Consider the following 17,500-nt stretch of genomic DNA (forward strand, 5'->3'; position numbering starts at 1 on the left):
ACAACAAATTATATAAAAGAAAATAGATTTTTTAATAGTTTTAATAGGAGAAATGTAATTTGTGAACTTAACAATGATTTAACTTCAATTTGTCGGACGTAAAAAGCATTTTTCTGCCACAAATCAACCGCTATTGGGTGAAATCATCTTAAGTATCAAATCTTCTTTCTTCCTTGAAACCTTTCTTCTGATCCTGGTTTGGTCCTGTTTCTAGTCTTGTTATGGTCCTGGTCTAGTCCAGATTTAGTCTCAGTTAAAGCCCAATTATTACGTGTGCGCAGGAGTGTGATCATAGAAGAAGAATCATGCTTTACCCTCTAACCACACAGTAACTGGTTCAAATATCACCCAATGTACTGCAGTTTTGTCATAATGCTGTTTGTGGCAGTCAGGGCATCCGGCTTAAAAATGTTCAGCGGCGTTAACCAAAGACAAAACAAACAAAAAATAAATCAAACACCTGACAATACCATAATTTCCAGACTATAAGTCGCACAGGCCAAAAATGCATAATAGAGAAGAAAAAAACATATATAAGTCGCACTGGAGTATACGTCGCATTTTTGGGGGTAAATGTATTTGATAAAATCGAGGACCAAGAACAGACATTTCATCTTGAAATGCAGTTTAAAATAATAACAGATTAGAGAACCTGGTGAATAGGTGTACGTATGCTAACGCTAACACCTTCAGCTACATGAGGCACAGACAGAACTGTGGTAAGTGTCTGGTATGTTAACGTAACATATGAACAGTTATTCATGTGACTTATAGACTGGAAAATACGGTATTGTCTGACACATGTTTATAGCTTTTCATGTAATGTTCCACGATGGCATTAAACATATCGATCTCCATGGAGACAAACAAGTTCAAGTTCAAGATCAATGCTGTTCAATGGTGATTTGTATTACACAACAACACGCGCACAGGAACACATTTATAGCTCACTTTTAGCAAACAAATTACAGCATTTTCCGATATTATTTTCTTGACTTTTGTTCTTTCTGTTTTATTTGAAATTTTAGGGCATTTCCTCTGGCGACCAGCAGGCGTTTGGCTCCTCTGCCTCTCAAAAATGGGTCACGTGCTGCGAAAATCACTTCTTCTTCTTCTTCTTCTTTTCTTCCTCTTTTCTTTAAATATCCATCGTTTTGTTGTGCGAGGCTTCACATTGAGAAGCTGTCGAGTGAGTTTGAACATGGCAATTTGTGACGGCACTAATCTCAAACTAGTCCCGACCGACATTCCTCCAACCGTGAAAGGCATCGACTTGAGCCTAAACCAAATTTCAAAATTACAAGTCGCAAATTTCACACATTTTACGAATTTGACTGAGCTTAATTTGGGGCATAACAAAATTTCGAGTATTGGTCAAGGCACGTTTTCCAAACTGATTTCTCTGAGAAAGTTAGTTTTGAGCAGAAACAAACTTGCTAAACTCCACAACGGCGTTTTTGATGGTTTGTTCAGTCTGACCGAGCTGCAGATCAACCACAATCTCATCACGGAAGTTGCTCCCAATGCGTTTAGAGCGCTGAAAAACCTCAAAACTCTAGATTTCTCCGGCAACAAAGTGCGCACCGTTAAACAGATAAGTCTGATTTCAAGACACATGCCGCGTTTGACCAATTTAAAACTTAAAAGCATTCGAATGTCAACATTTAAGTCGTCTGAATTGACCGATAAATCCACTGAACTTAGGTTATTAGATATTTCCGACAATCCGATTACGTTTTTTCAGATAACAACGAACGTTTTTCCGAATCTGACGTGGCTAAACATCGGGTATCCTCCACAGAAACTGGTTATGATTTGGGACATTCCAGACAAGGAAATGGTAGCTAAAGTCGCTACACTAGACGTTAGCAGCATCCGGGTGAATTTTAGCCAAAAAATGTGGGATTTACTGTCAACGTTTAACACGTCGTTGAATTCTCTGAGGATAAATTCGATGCATTACCATCTGGAAACTCTGATAAACAAATCGTGCTCTATTCCGACCGTTTCTACTTTGCAATTTAGACAGCAAAATAATCTACACCATATTTACTCACGTTTATTCAAAATGTGCACAAACGTGAGCGAGCTCGACTTGAGCAAATGCAGAATAAAAACGATCGCGGATGATTCGTTCACGTCGCTGTCGCAATTACACAGTTTAAATCTGGCTCACAATAGGTTAACCGCAGTCCCGTACGCAACGAGAAGTTTAGCGTCGCTCATCGAATTAGATCTGACAAACAATTCCGTCCAAACTTTGGGCTGTTTCGATTTGGCAAATTTGACCAATCTTAAACAACTTGGCTTAAAATGGAACAAACTCACAACCTTGCGAAAATGTGTGTTTCAAAATTTGCCAAAACTGCAGATTTTGGAGCTACAGGGGAATTTCCTTGCACAACTTAACAAAGCGTTCCAGACACGTTTGCCCAGTTTAAAAATATTGCGCTTGTCTAATAATTCGCTGACGATGATACAAAACAGAGAATTTGTTGGGTTGCCGTCGTTGGTGAACCTGTTACTGAATCAAAATCAAATAAATCGATTGGAAAAAGGATGTTTTTCTGGTTTGAACAATCTTTTGAATCTCAAACTTGATGAAAATAACATTAAAAAGGAACAGATGGATAAAGAGTGTTTTAACGATTTGAGAAATTTGAGAAATTTGAGCATTGGGAATAACCACCTGAAATATACTTCTCCGCTGAAGAATCCACCGTTTTTAAATCTGTCCAATTTGCAAACTTTAGATTTCCGTTCTCAAAGGTTCAGGGGTAAATCCTCGATCCCGTCCAACTTCCTCCAAGGTCTGACCAATCTATCGTTGCTCGATTTTGGAAACCTCAATATCGTGAAGATTCCTGATGACTTTTTTATTCACACGCCAAACTTGGACTCGCTGGATTTAAGCGCCAATGATCTCATGGACTTTTCGCCCTTCTTATTCTCGCCAATCCCCAATCTCACAAAGCTCAGGGTCACCAGCACCAACCTGCGCGCTCTCGACTTTCTCACCGAGGCAAATCTTACAAAACTACAGTTCTTTCAAGCTCGAAAAAACGCCTTTTCGGTCATCTCTGAAGACATCATAAACTCTGTCCCTGGACTGACTTATCTGGACGTTCAATACAACAGCTTAGTGTGCGGTTGTGACAGCGCAAAATTTATCGATTGGGTTAAAACCAGCAACCAAACGCAAGTATTCGACGCTCATAATTTTCTGTGCTATTACCCGCGCGACCAATACGGCAAAAGGCTACTCGACCTCGACGTCAAGTCTTGCGAAATAGACATTGGATTCATCTGTTTCACGTCAACGGTGTGTTTCAACTTGTTCTCCGTGATGGCTGCGTTCGTGTACCATTTCATGAGATTTCAGATAACCTACGCCTACTACATCTTCTTGGCTTGGCTCGCCGATACGAAAAACAAACACAGGAAAGTGCAGAACCTGTATGATGCCTTCGTGTCCTACAATGTCCACGATGAAGCCTGGGTCTACGGAGAACTCATGAAGCATCTGGAGGAGGAGCAGGGCTGGAAGCTGTGTCTGCACCATCGCGACTTTGAACCCGGTAGGTTTTTTTCCATTCTCTCGTTTTTTTTTATCAGGAAAATAGCTTCGGTCATTTCAGACAGATGGCATCGGCCTTTATAACGTCGTTTTTGAAAGAAATACCGTATTTTTTGCACTATAAGGCGCATTGTCAACGAAAGGTCTATTTTCTATAATTTTTCTTATATTAGGCGCATTAGGCGAAATAAATCGCTTCGAGGTCAATAAGAACAACCAGAAATAACCCATGTCTAAGGCGCACTGTAGTTTTTTTGAGAAAATTCTAGGCTTTTAAGTGCGCCTTATAGTGCGGAAAATACGGTAGCCAAATCATGATTCACAAATGTTGAACTTTATCACTATTTGTTCACAATCGGCTTCACAAACTTGTCTATTATAGTCTAGTATATTAATCCTATAACAGTCACATGTCCATGGGCTTGTGAAAAAATTAATTTCACCTTAATTTGTGCTGGAAATGTAGACTTTTGGATGTATGTAGAGCATTTTTTTTTTTGTTATAGAGTAATTACAAATATATGAATCCTAAACCAGGTCAACAAATATGTAATGTTGTGTCCTTGTTCTTGGCTGTAGATACTGGTCATAGGTTTATTCATATTTTGCTATGCTTTTTTTCAGCGCAGCAGCATTTTCACAATTTCAGCAATACATTTCGATCATAATGAAAGAGAGATATTAACCCTAAACCAGGTCAACAAATCTTAAAATCTGACAGTTAAACAGCAAATGTTACCATCAATCTCACACTTCACTGACAATTCACTATATTTTATACCGCCTCATATCGCATCACAGGTTTATTCAGATTTCTTGTGTTTTCTTTTCTGTTCCGTCAGAGCTGCAGCATTTTCACAATAACAGCAATAGATTTCAATCACAATTACATATTTTTTATACTAATTTTAGGTTTTCTTTTGAGAATCCACTTATTCGTGGGAATAAAATTTTGCCTTTGCCTATCCAGTTTCATTTAATGTTTAATAGTGTCAGTCAAAACCAGATTGGCAGAAGAAAAGAGGAAACGAAAATGCCTATTTCCATGCCAATGTTCCTTTTATGCCAACATGTCTGTGTTTCCCAAGGATCAACTGACCAAAAACACCAGCCACAGTTTGTACTTTCTGTTTTGTTGACAGTTCCGTGGTTGCAGTGTTGTAGTTTGTCCTCTGAGGGGCGTCGCAGTCATGTCATGTGTATATTTCTCAGGGAGGCCTATAGTGGACAACATCACAGACGCCATATATGGAAGCAGGAAGACTCTCTGTGTGATCAGCAGAAGATATCTACAAAGTGAGTGGTGCTCCAGGGAGATGCAAGTGGCCAGGTAATTTACGTTTAATGTGATCATTTCTAATCATTTGTTTTCATTGTTCATATATTTTAATAGTTTATGGTGTTTGAGGAAATCTAAAATACCTCTTATGATTAAAAAAATGTCCTGAAACTAATCTTTAAGTGCATTGAACTAACATTACCATAACAGTACAACTTAATACATAATGAAGGGGAATCTAAATATGTTAACCATTACTATATGTATATGTATAACCAACTATATTCATTTTACGAAACTGTATTAAAAGTACTAAAATAGCTGACGATTATTTCAATATTCTTGGAGGTAAAGAAACAGAAGGGAGTGAATACACAGGGATAAAGGGGAGGAAACATAAATAAATAATAGAATGAACAATAAATAAATAAATAAATACATATAAAAATAAAATAAAATAAAACATTTAATTAATTTTTAAAAATCAAAAAATGTAAAATGAAATACGAAATGCAAAATACAAAAATAGAGATGATTGTTATTGAAGGGGAATCTTAATGTTAACCATTACTATATTCTATAACCAACTATATTAATTTTACGAAACTGTATTAAAAGTATAACCAACTATATTAATTTTAGACTGTGTTACCCTTGGGTTAACTCCTTATACGCACAACACATAGTCGTGTTCCAGAATCATTCCGATATTATATATGTTGTTGTTGTTGTTGTTGTTGTTTTATGGCGGTTGACATCCGAGTGTTGCATTACCGCCAGACTTTATTCCTTAGACTTTGTCGTAGTCCTAAAAGTTCGGAATATGACGGTTGACGCCTCCTTCCGGTGTTCTTCCATGAGCTCTTTGGCACGTCTGTGGCCTTGAAGTCTGCAGCTCCGGGAAGGTGTCCGTCCTTATCAAAGAATGTCTCAAAAGGAGCAGTGAATGTCTCAAATGGAACAATAGACTGTGTGTTGTGCGTATAAGGAGTTAACTCAAGTGTAACACAGTCTAAAATGAATATAGTTGGCTATACTTTTAATACAGTTTCGTAAAATGAATATAGTTGGTTACACAATATAGTAATGATTAACATATTTAGATTCCCCTTAAATAACAATCATATCTATTTTTGTATTTTGTATTTTGCATTTTATATTTTGTATTTCATTTTAAAATGTTTAATTAAAAAAAAAAAAAATTGTTTATTTATTTATTTTTCATTCTGTCCATCCATCCATCCATTTTCTACCGCTTGTTCCCTTTTGGGGTCGCGGGTGACTGGAGCCTGTCCCAGTGACTTTCGGGCCTTTTTCATTCTATTATTTATTTATTTGTCCTCCCCTTTATCCCTTTGTATTCACTTTCCCTTCTGTTTCTTTACCTCGAAGAATATTGAAATAATCGTCGTTAATTATAGTCGTTATCTTGACTCCAAAGCACGAGCTGATTAAAGAGATTTTATGACCCAGAAAAAGTAGTCATGACATCAAAATGATACAAGAAATGTGTACCGTATTTTCCGCACTATAAGGCACAATAAGTGTGCCTTATAATCCAGTGCGCCTTATATATGGATTGATTAATATGTCACAGCAACTGCCAAAAGATTATGTGGGAAATCTGGCCACTTTCCTCGCAAACTGCATTAATGCGCCTTATAGTCCGGTGCACTTTATATATGAAAAATGATCAAAAATAGACCATTCATTGACAGTGCGCCTTATAGTGCGGAAAATACGGTATGTTATGTTTCTGATTAAAAAAAATCTGTTCTTTGTCAACGCCGCCTGGGTCAAATAGTTTCTCCCACATTCCGTTCGAATGCGTCTCGGTCTGGAATCGAACCATTGGGGGCGTCAAAAAAAACTTTCCAGCATTTACCGGTTCAACCACCGCCGCTAATTTGTGTCACGTGTCTCTGAAATGCGGAAGACGTCTCTCAAATATTTTCAGAACAGTCAGAACAAACTATATAACTTAATTTACTTCAGACTGTTGACTCAGCAGAAGTCGGCAACGTTTCTCAGTCTGTGTTATTTTTATCCTTTCCTTGTAATCCACCATGTTTGTTTAGACACGAACGGACAATGCGTCTGTCTGATTGGTTAATCCGCCTGTCAATCACTCCCTTTGGAAATTGAAAAGTCGTCTGTCAAAACGTGTTGGGAATGGCTGGTCAGGCAAGTAAAATCCCTGCCTCACCGTTCATTTCTTTTTAGACGGGACAGCGTAGCGTGGAATGGGGATGAGAGCGGGGAGGGCACGCAGCAAACTTGTACCACGCTGAACAATGTTTCTCTTTCCTCCCGTTTCCCCCGTCTCTCCCGCCGCAGTTTCCGGCTGTTCGACGAGCGCAAAGACGTGCTGGTCCTGGTGTTCCTGGAGGACATCCCGGCGTCCCACCTGTCTCCGTTCTACCGCATGAGGAAAGCGCTGAGGCGGCAGACCTACCTCAGCTGGCCCGGAGCGGCGGGGGCGGCGGGACCGGAGGCGCATCTGTTCTGGGAGAAACTGGGACGGGCGCTGACCAGCACGGAGTCGGAGGCGGCGGACAGGCTGCTGCTGACCGTGACGGACGAACAGTGAGAGAGAACTGACCTCCTCGACGCTCCGAACGATTGTACTGGCCGGGAACAGAAGCAGGAAATGACAACAGAAATGGCACAATGTTTGATGTACCGTATTTTCTGGACTATAAGTCGCACCAGGGTATAAGTCGCACAAGCCAAAAAATGCATAATAGAGAAGAAAAAAGCATATATAAGTTGCACTGGAGTATGAAATGCGGTTACAAGTGTGAAAATAACAAATAATATCACATATAAGTCACTCTGGAGTATAAGTATATAAGTATAAATATAAGTATAAGTCGCACAGCGGCCAAAACTATGAAAAAAATACGGTACTTATACATCAAAGTGGCTTTCAGTAAAGTCAGTTATACATGTTTACCTCGTATAAGAGACGAGATGTCTATAAAAAATTGTACATATACTTAATTATGATCATTAATGACTTTATTCGTATCGTCTGAATAAATACAGTCTGTCCTGATTAATGACAGTTTCAGTTTGCAATTAGTGTGTTTGCAGGTGTTAATGCAGCGGCCTGGAAGTGTTCAACGAGGACAAAAATGTGGTTTCACAGCTAAAGTTCCAAAGTACGTCTTTATTATTGCAGCTTGACCTGTTCTGGCATGACTAACACACACCGAGGAAGTGAAACGCACACAGAGGAAGTGAAACACACACAGATGAAGTGAAACACACACAGAGGAAGTGAAACACACACAGATGAAGTGAAACACACACCGAGGAAGTGAAACGCACACAGAGGAAGTGAAACACACACAGATGAAGTGAAACACACACAGAGGACGTGAAACACACACAGATGAAGTGAAACACACACAGATGAAGTGAAACACACACAGATGAAGTGAAACACACACAGATGAAGTGAAACACACACAGATGAAGTGAAACACACACAGAGGACGTGAAACACACACAGATGAAGTGAAACACACACAGATGAAGTGAAACACACACAGAGGAAGTCAAACGGACACAGAGGAAGTGAAACACACACAGAGGACGTGAAACACACACCGAGGAAGTGAAACACACACAGATGAAGTGAAACACACACAGAGGAAGTCAAACGGACACAGAGGAAGTGAAACACACACAGAGGAAGTCAAACGCACACAGAGGAAGTCAAACGCACACAGAGGAAGTGAAACACACACAGAGGAAGTCAAACACACACCGAGGAAGTCAAACGCACACAGAGGAAGTCAAACGCACACAGAGGAAGTGAAACACACACAGAGGAAGTCAAACACACACAGAGGAAGTCAAACACACACAGAGGAAGTCAAACACACACAGAGGAAGTCAAACACACACAGAGGAAGTGAAACACACACAAAGGAAGTCAAACGCACATAGAGGAAGTCAAACACACACAGAGGAAGTCAAACACCGAGGAAGTCAAACACACACAGAGGAAGTGAAACACACACAAAGGAAGTCAAACGCACATAGAGGAAGTGAAACGCACACAGAGGAAGTCAAACACACACAGAGGAAGTCAAGCGCACACAGAGGAAGTCAAACACACACAGAGGAAGTGAAACACACACAGAGGAAGTCAAGCGCACACAAGGAAGTGAAACACACACAGAGGAAGTCTGACTTCATCGCCACCACAGACATTGTTGATTAATTTCTCTCACACAGAGGAAGTGATACGCACATAGAGGAAGTGATACGCACATAGAGGAAGTCATGGTGTGTGAACTGTGGCCTACATAACTTTCAATGGGATTTTACGTTTCTTTCTCATGGCTAAACTGAAGACTAAAATATACTGAGAATAATCTATTATATTGTTTAAGTTTAATGAGGAGTAACGCTAAAAGTGCCTTTATACTGCACCAGTCGCTTGATAAAACGGTCTGTAAATCATGTTTTCATCATCAATGTCAGTGCATTCTTCCATCAATTTATACATGTTAACTTAACTCTGCAATGCTGTACTTTTATATATATATATATATATATATATATATATATATATATATATATATATATATATATATATATATATATATATATATATATTGTGGGACTAGCAAATAGGGCACCCCCCGAAATGTATTTTATTTCATGTTATAATTTATTTAATATCATTTTGTTTGTTTTAGAAAGACAGACTGTGTTCAATTCGCTTTGATTTGCATTAGTGTAGTTCCTATGCCACACCACAAGGGGAGCTCTATTATCTCCGTATCTGGGGCGTCTGCTCAAAGAAGAACTGTTTCCTGTAACAACAGAGAGCATGACATGGACATTGACAAATGTTTGTCTTTGTTACAGGTAAAGTGGTAAAACAAATGTTTATATTGGAACTGTGAACATGAATAAGGCAATAGAGAGACAGTTTAGGCCGAAATTGTCTGTAAGATTATGAAGTTGAAGCCTGGTTGTTGTTGTATTGTAACTTTGTGCTATGCTAACATTAGTATGCTAATATGCTAATTGAAACAAAGGGGATCACCAGGAGAGTTAAAAATGACACTTTTGCTTAATCTAAAAACGTTCTAAGAGAACAAAGACACATGTCTGTCACAAATTTGTTTATGTATATGATATTTTGTTATTTTATGATTATTTTGAGCTATTGTACATTGAAAAAGAAGAACTGTTTCCTGTAACAACAGAGAGCATGACATGGACATTGACAAATGTTTGTCTTTGTTACAGAAGTAAACAACAATGAAAATACACTTTGAACCTCATATTTGAAGTGTGCAACAAAATCTGGTGTCAGAAGTGAGATCAGCGGTGCAGCAAGAAACAGAGATGCAAGAGATGGAGTTTGAACAACTACAAGACCAGCTCAGTGAAGTCTTGGTGCAACTGAACTGTGAGCAACTCCTGGAGGTATGCGTGCACGGTAAAATCTCAACTGAAAACTTGAAAAAGAAGCACACGCTGATCAGAGCCATAAGTGAAGTAGTTGATAAAGCTACAGAAGATGAGGAAGAGGAAGTGGCACGTGAGTTTCTAACCCGCTTGATAACATTTGCAAATGGTCTGAAAGGAAGAACTGACACAACTAAGTCTGGTACAGAAAATCCCAGTCCAGAGGCAGCAATGTTGGCCGGTCTGAAAGAACAATATGCCGCTCTCCAAGTTAACTTCCAGACAGCAACACAAAAACTGGAGGAAGAAATGGCAAAACTCACAACTAGTGCAACTAAACATGAACAAAAGCCATCTTTTGTCCCCAGGTCAGCTACTCCACCGCCAACTCAGCTACCTGAGTTTATCATACGCAGAGAATTCAAAATTAATGGTCAAATTGGAGAAAAAGGACAAAAGGATAAATTATCATACTCCAATCTCATTCATCAGATCGAGATGGGACGGAGAAAAGGGCACAGTGAAGCCGAAATAGTGGAAGCTGTGATCAGAGCTGTTAGCCCAGGCCTGACTCTCCGTGATATGTTAGAGATCAAAACAGACTTGACACTAGCTCAACTCCGAACTATCCTTAAAGGACACTACAAAGAGGATAGCTCAACTGATCTCTACCACAGACTGATTAACATCACCCAAGAACACAATGAGTCCCCACAGAACTTTTTGTTCAGAGCAATAGAGTTAAAGGAGCGTCTCTTTGCTTCATCAAGAGAGCCAGGGGCAGAAGAACAGTACAGTGCTGAGCTAATACAAAAAAAGTTTCTGCGAGCTGTGGGTACAGGACTCATAAATGATAATATCAAGTACCAAATAAAAAGCTACCTTGATGATGCTGAGGTTACTGATGATATCCTGATTGCAAAGATTAATGAAGCAGCAAGCCTTGAGTGGGAGAGGCAACAGAAGTTTCGAAAACACAGCAAGGAAACAAGAATCAGGGAAATAAAAGCAGAACCTCAGACATCGAAAGAAGCAGAGATGAATGCTGTTGGAGGCCGTGAACTGTCGTCTGCTGTGCCGCAAAAGACTAAAACACTGCCTACAGTGTCTCATAGAGAATCTGAACTGCTGGACGTTATAAGCAAACTTAAAGGGGAAATAGCTGAAATAAAAAGTGCCATTGTCGAATCAAAAAGATATTCCCCCCAACCACGCATAAATAAGAAAAGAGGCTGTAAGAAGTGCCAAGAGCGTGACCAGGAGGAACAGTGTGATCATTGCTTTAAATGTGGACAGAGTGGTCACCTTTCCAGAGGATGTAGGGCCCGAAGAAAGCCCATGGACCGAACTGAGCCAATAGATCTCTCAGCTAGCATGGTACAAACGCTTCCACTGGTTCCACAGTCAAAACAAAAAGAGCAAAGTGATATGCACAAACTCATTACAGACAGTATTCAGTATCTTGAAACAAAAGGAGCAGCTGACCTTGAAGAAAAAGAAAGAACAGTAGTGAGCATTAATCTCCTCTCACCAGAACGAAGAGCCCAGCTCCTCCACCTGATTGGTAAGAAACACATGATCATCTGCAGGTTTGATGGACTTGAAACAAAGGCATTGTGGGACACAGGCTCACAAGTCTGTCTCATCAACGAGAAATGGAGACAGCAGAATATTCCGCATACAAAAGTGAGAAGTCTGTCAGAAATCCTGGGCCATAGCATATTGGACGGAAGGGCAGTGAACCAAACTCCAATTCCTTTTCATGGGTGGGTGGAGGTGAAGTTTGAGCTTCCTACTTCTGAGGTCACACAGATGGAGCTGCTCGTGCCAGTGCTGGTAACAGGTCAAGAGGAAATTGCAGAGGATCCCATCATTGGTTTCAATGTAATCGAGTACCTGCTGGATAGGGGCATATATCCACCACGTGCCATGACAGATGCTGTCAGTGCAGCTTTCTCCTTTGACTGCAAGAAAACTGAAGTGTTTTTGAAAGTGATGAGAAATAAAGAGAAAGGGCTAAGAGAAGGCATGGTGAAAACAGGAAAAGAACTGATTACCATTCCTGCAGGCAAAACAAAAACTGTCCGGTGTAATGTGAGAACCAGTCCCCTTCCAGAACAACAAGATGTCCTGTTTGAGCCAAGTTCTCCTTTGCATCTACCAGAGGGCTTGGGGGTTCAAGAGAGTGTGGTGCGACTACAACGAGGGACGTGGTCTAGTGTCACCCTGCCAATCACAAACGGCACGGCTCATGACATCTTCCTGTCTCCACGAACCACACTAGGACAAACTCAAGCGGTGAAGACAATATACCCAGCTAACACAAAAACAGCGGAAATGATGCAACCGGAGGTAATGACGCAAACTATTGAACAGACTGTAGAACAACCAAGTAGGATTAACGAACAAGACAACAGTTTATGGGATCCGCCAGTTCCCCTGGATCATCTTGGCCCCGCACAACAGCTCAGAGTGAGACAAGTGCTGAGAGAAATGAGCAATGTCTTTGCTCGGAATGACAAGGATGTGGGAACCATACCATCCCTGCAGCTTAAGATCCGCCTCAGTGACCCTACACCGGTACGACACACCTATATTTCTGTACCAAAACCGCTCCATAAAGAAGTCAAAGAGTACCTTGAGGACCTCTTGAACAGAGGCTGGATCACCAAGTCCAAATCGCCCTACTCCAGTCCAATTGTATGCGTGAGGAAAAAGGACGGCAGCCTCCGCCTGTGCTGTGATTACAGAGGGTTGAACCGAAAGTCTATCCCGGACCGCCATCCCATTCCGCGGATCCAAGACATGCTTAATACGTTAACAGGGAGTTCCTGGTTTTCGGTGTTGGACCAAGGAAAGGCCTATCACCAGGGCTTTCTAGAGGAATCAAGTCGTCCGTTCACAGCATTCATCACTCCATGGGGATTATATGAGTGGGTGAGAATACCTTTTGGCTTATCATCTGCCCCAGCTGAGTTCCAGAGGTCAATGGAGGAGTGTCTGTTGGGGCTACGAGATGAGATTTGCTTGCCTTACCTGGACGACAACCTGGTCCACTCCAAAACGTTTAATGATCATCTTAATGATCTAAAGAGTGTCCTGCAGCGCTATGAGACGCATGGAGTGAAACTTACACCCAAGAAATGTGAGCTCTTTAAGAATCAGGTGCGATTTCTGGGCAGGCTAGTCACTAACGATGGATACACAATGGACCCTGCAGACATTGCCCCTGTTCAGGCACTCAAGGAGAAGAAACCGACAACAATCGGTGAAGTAAGGAAACTGCTGGGATTTGTCTCCTATTACAGAAGCTATATTCCTAACTTCTCACGCATAGCCACCCCTCTTTATAACCTCTTGACAAAAGACAATGCCTCAAAAGAAAAACCAGCTCTAAAGAAGACAAGAAAGATAAAGATGGTAAAAAGTGGTCAGCTCCCAGCATCTTACCCTGTTGTGTGGACAACTGAACATGAACAAGTTCTGAATAAGCTCATCGATTTCCTGTCACAGCCGCCAATCCTGGGGTACCCTGATTTTGAACAGCCATTCATTTTACACTGTGATGCATCCCAGGAGGGTTTAGGAGCAGTGCTTTACCAGAACCAGCAGGGGAAGTTGCGTGTTATTGCATACGGGTCCAGAACTCTAACTGCCCCAGAGAAGAACTACCATCTCCACTCGGGAAAATTGGAGTTTCTGGCCCTCAAGTGGGCCATATGTGAGCGCTTCAGAGACTATTTGTACTATTCACCGCCTTTTCTGGTCTACACAGATAACAACCCCCTCACATATGTGCTCACGACTGCCAAGCTAAATGCAACCACACACCAGTGGGTCGCCGAACTCGCAGACTTCCAGTTCATGATCAAATATCGTCCTGGAAGAGCTAATCGTGATGCAGATGGCTTATCACGCATGCCACTGGACATGGAAAGATACATGGAAAGTTGCACACAGACAGTGGCACATGAAGTGATGCACAGCGTGACACAGGCTCTGTCTGTCAATGCAGAAAGTACTGACCCCTGGCTGTGTCCATTCACGATCTCTTCTGCAATAGCTGATCAGGAAGTAGAACAAATGACGATGTCAGTACAAGGACTGTCCCGAACTGCTCTCAGAGAAGCACAGTGTGATGATCCTATCATTGGACAGGTGTTGAAATATGTCTCCTCAAATCACTGGCCGAAAGGTGTGAAACAGATTCAAAACACAGATGTAGCTGCCCTAGCTCGAGAAAAGCAAAAACTCCACATCAATGAAGACGGGCTACTGTACCGAAGAACAGCAAACCGGTCCCAGCTGGTTCTGCCCAAGAAATACCATGAACTCGTCTACAAAGAGCTGCATGAGGAGATGGGACACCTTGGAGTGGAGAGAGTCTTAAACCTCGTCCGAGACCGCTTCTACTGGCCTCATATGCAGCGCAATGTTGAACACCACATAACACGAGTATGCAGCTGCCTCAAGAACAAACGCCCAAACAAACCAACCAGAGCTCCTCTCACAAGCATCACAACAACGCACCCATTTGAGCTTGTGTCAATCGATTTCCTCCATCTGGAAAAATGTAAGGGTGGATATGAGTATATCCTGGTGGTAATGGACCATTTCACTCGATTCGCTCAAGCGTACGCCTGTAGGGACAAATCTGCAAAAACTGCTGCTGAGAAACTCTATGGAGACTTCATGTTGAAATTCGGCTTTCCTACAAGACTCCATCATGATCAAGGAAGGGAGTTTCAAAACAAACTGTTCGCCAAGCTTGAGGAGTACAGCGGAGTGAAGGGGTCCAGGACTACACCTTTTCACCCTCAGGGCAATGGCCAAGTGGAGAGGTTCAATAGGACACTGCTGAGCATGCTGCGGTGCCTGCCTGAGAAAGCGAAAGCAGACTGGAAAGCCTCTCTAGCAAAAGTGGTACATGCTTATAACTGCACCCGCAGTGAAGCCACAGGTTATGCACCGTATTTTCTCCTTTTTGGCCGCAACCCAAGACTTCCCATCGATTTGATGTTCGGACTCACTGCAAAAGACCAAAGTACATCTCACAGAGATTATGCAGAGAAATGGAGACACCGAATGAATGATGCTTACAGACTTGCCACAGAAACAGCCAACAAAGAAGGTGAACGTGGAAAAATGCAGTACGACAAGAAAACATATGGGGCAGATTTGAATCCTGGATCCAGAGTCTTGGTGAGAAATCTGAATGAAAGAGGCGGTCCGGGTAAATTGAGAGCGTTTTGGGAAGACCAAGTATACGTGGTGACTCAAAGGAAATATGAAGACAGTCCTGTATACGAGATACGGCCAGAAAGTGGAAAAGGACGAGTACGGATCATGCACAGAAACCTCCTGCTTCCTTGTGACTTCATGCCTGTGGAAAAAGTCAATTTGCCTTCACAAAAACAGAAGAAGAAGAGTAACAAACGGGCACAAAAACAGCAACCACAAGAAGAACACAGTTCAGATGAAGAGGATGAATGGAGAGGCATAAAAAGATTACAACTACAGAACGAGGGACCTGAGGAACACTATGAGCTGGCAGAGGAGACCACTTTAGAAGACCAAGAGGTGGAAAGACACTCAAGTGCAGTAGAGGAAAATGAGCCACAGATGGACGAACAGGAGATGGATGTTGAAAGCCTGGACGAGGACAATGACACACAAATCAATGGGGAAGACCATCAGTCTCCTGAGTCTGCAGGCAGTGACCAAGAAGACCCCGGTCCATCTTCGATGCAGCATACAAAGTATCCTTTAAGATTGAGAAAACCAAGACTAATGTTTACTTACCATAGGTTGGGACAACCCACTTTGTCAGATAAATAAGTGTTTAGTTGAACTGTTCAATAGCAACTATTCAGGTTCATAAGTTTAAAGTTTCAGCTTTAATGTTATTATTATTGTATTGACATAGCTCTTAAGTACTATTTTAATTTATTTTTGATATATTTGGTTGATGGTAAAGCCTGACATTTTCTTATGATAGGAGGTTATTGCTATGTTAAGAAACCTTACTCAGAGAAAGTGCAGATACCCCTGGCATGTAAGGGAGGAGGCAGTGGACGGTTATAGTGCACGATAACCTTTGCTGCGCACATATGACATCAACGGGAGATACATGTCATATGGTCTTCTTGAAGAAGTTATGCACCTTATAGACTGTGAACTCTGACTCCTACCTTGCTTTAACTTCGAACTATGTAACGCATAAAAGAAACATATGGACTGATAATGTCAGAATGTCGGGACGCCATTTAATTTTGGAGGGGAGAGTGTGGGACTAGCAAATAGGGCACCCCCCGAAATGTATTTTATTTCATGTTATAATTTATTTAATATCATTTTGTTTGTTTTAGAAAGACAGACTGTGTTCAATTCGCTTTGATTTGCATTAGTGTAGTTCCTATGCCACACCACAAGGGGAGCTCTATTATCTCCGTATCTGGGGCGTCTGCTCAAAGAAGAACTGTTTCCTGTAACAACAGAGAGCATGACATGGACATTGACAAATGTTTGTCTTTGTTACAGGTAAAGTGGTAAAACAAATGTTTATATTGGAACTGTGAACATGAATAAGGCAATAGAGAGACAGTTTAGGCCGAAATTGTCTGTAAGATTATGAAGTTGAAGCCTGGTTGTTGTTGTATTGTAACTTTGTGCTATGCTAACATTAGTATGCTAATATGCTAATTGAAACAAAGGGGATCACCAGGAGAGTTAAAAATGACACTTTTGCTTAATCTAAAAACGTTCTAAGAGAACAAAGACACATGTCTGTCACAAATTTGTTTATGTATATGATATTTTGTTATTTTATGATTATTTTGAGCTATTGTACATTGAAAAAGAAGAACTGTTTCCTGTAACAACAGAGAGCATGACATGGACATTGACAAATGTTTGTCTTTGTTACAGAAGTAAACAACAATGAAAATACACTTTGAACCTCATATTTGAAGTGTGCAACAATATATATATATATATATATATATATATATATATATATATATGCACATGCACATGAAAACAATACTGGGCTTTGACAGTGTCAGAGTTCACTCAGGTCTTGTTGTTGAGATTTTCATATTATTTGTACTAAACAGAAGCTTCATGCTGAAAACCTCTTATACAAATACAGTAGTGAATAATTTAACTTTGTCTAAGTCAGACACTGACAACAAAGATACACCTTGTGT

General features: G+C 40.9%; 2 protein-coding genes across 2 annotated transcripts in view; one reads left to right on the plus strand and one right to left on the minus strand.

Moving 5' to 3' along the window:
• The first annotated feature begins 1,041 nt into the window (after positions 1-1,041).
• LOC140383552 (uncharacterized) lies at positions 1,042-7,601 on the plus strand. The gene is made up of 3 exons (XM_072465996.1): positions 1,042-3,578; positions 4,790-4,907; positions 7,194-7,601. The coding sequence occupies exons 1-3, from the start codon at positions 1,079-1,081 to the stop codon at positions 7,444-7,446; spliced, it is 2,871 nt and encodes a 956-aa protein (XP_072322097.1). The 5' UTR covers positions 1,042-1,078; the 3' UTR covers positions 7,447-7,601.
• Positions 7,602-17,340: 9,739 nt separating this feature from the next.
• LOC140383550 (C-C motif chemokine 20-like) overlaps positions 17,341-17,500 on the minus strand; it is a 4,709-nt gene continuing 4,549 nt past the window's right edge. The window contains exon 4 of the mRNA XM_072465995.1: positions 17,341-17,500. This exon is cut by the window's right edge and continues 290 nt beyond it. The gene's annotated coding sequence lies outside the window, so the exon portion shown is untranslated.

This window comes from Eucyclogobius newberryi, unplaced genomic scaffold (assembly GCF_026437365.1).
Source record: "Eucyclogobius newberryi isolate DKJ021-1_F unplaced genomic scaffold, fEucNew1.0.hap1 SCAF_538, whole genome shotgun sequence".
Classification (NCBI taxonomy): Eukaryota; Metazoa; Chordata; class Actinopteri; order Gobiiformes; family Gobiidae; genus Eucyclogobius; species Eucyclogobius newberryi.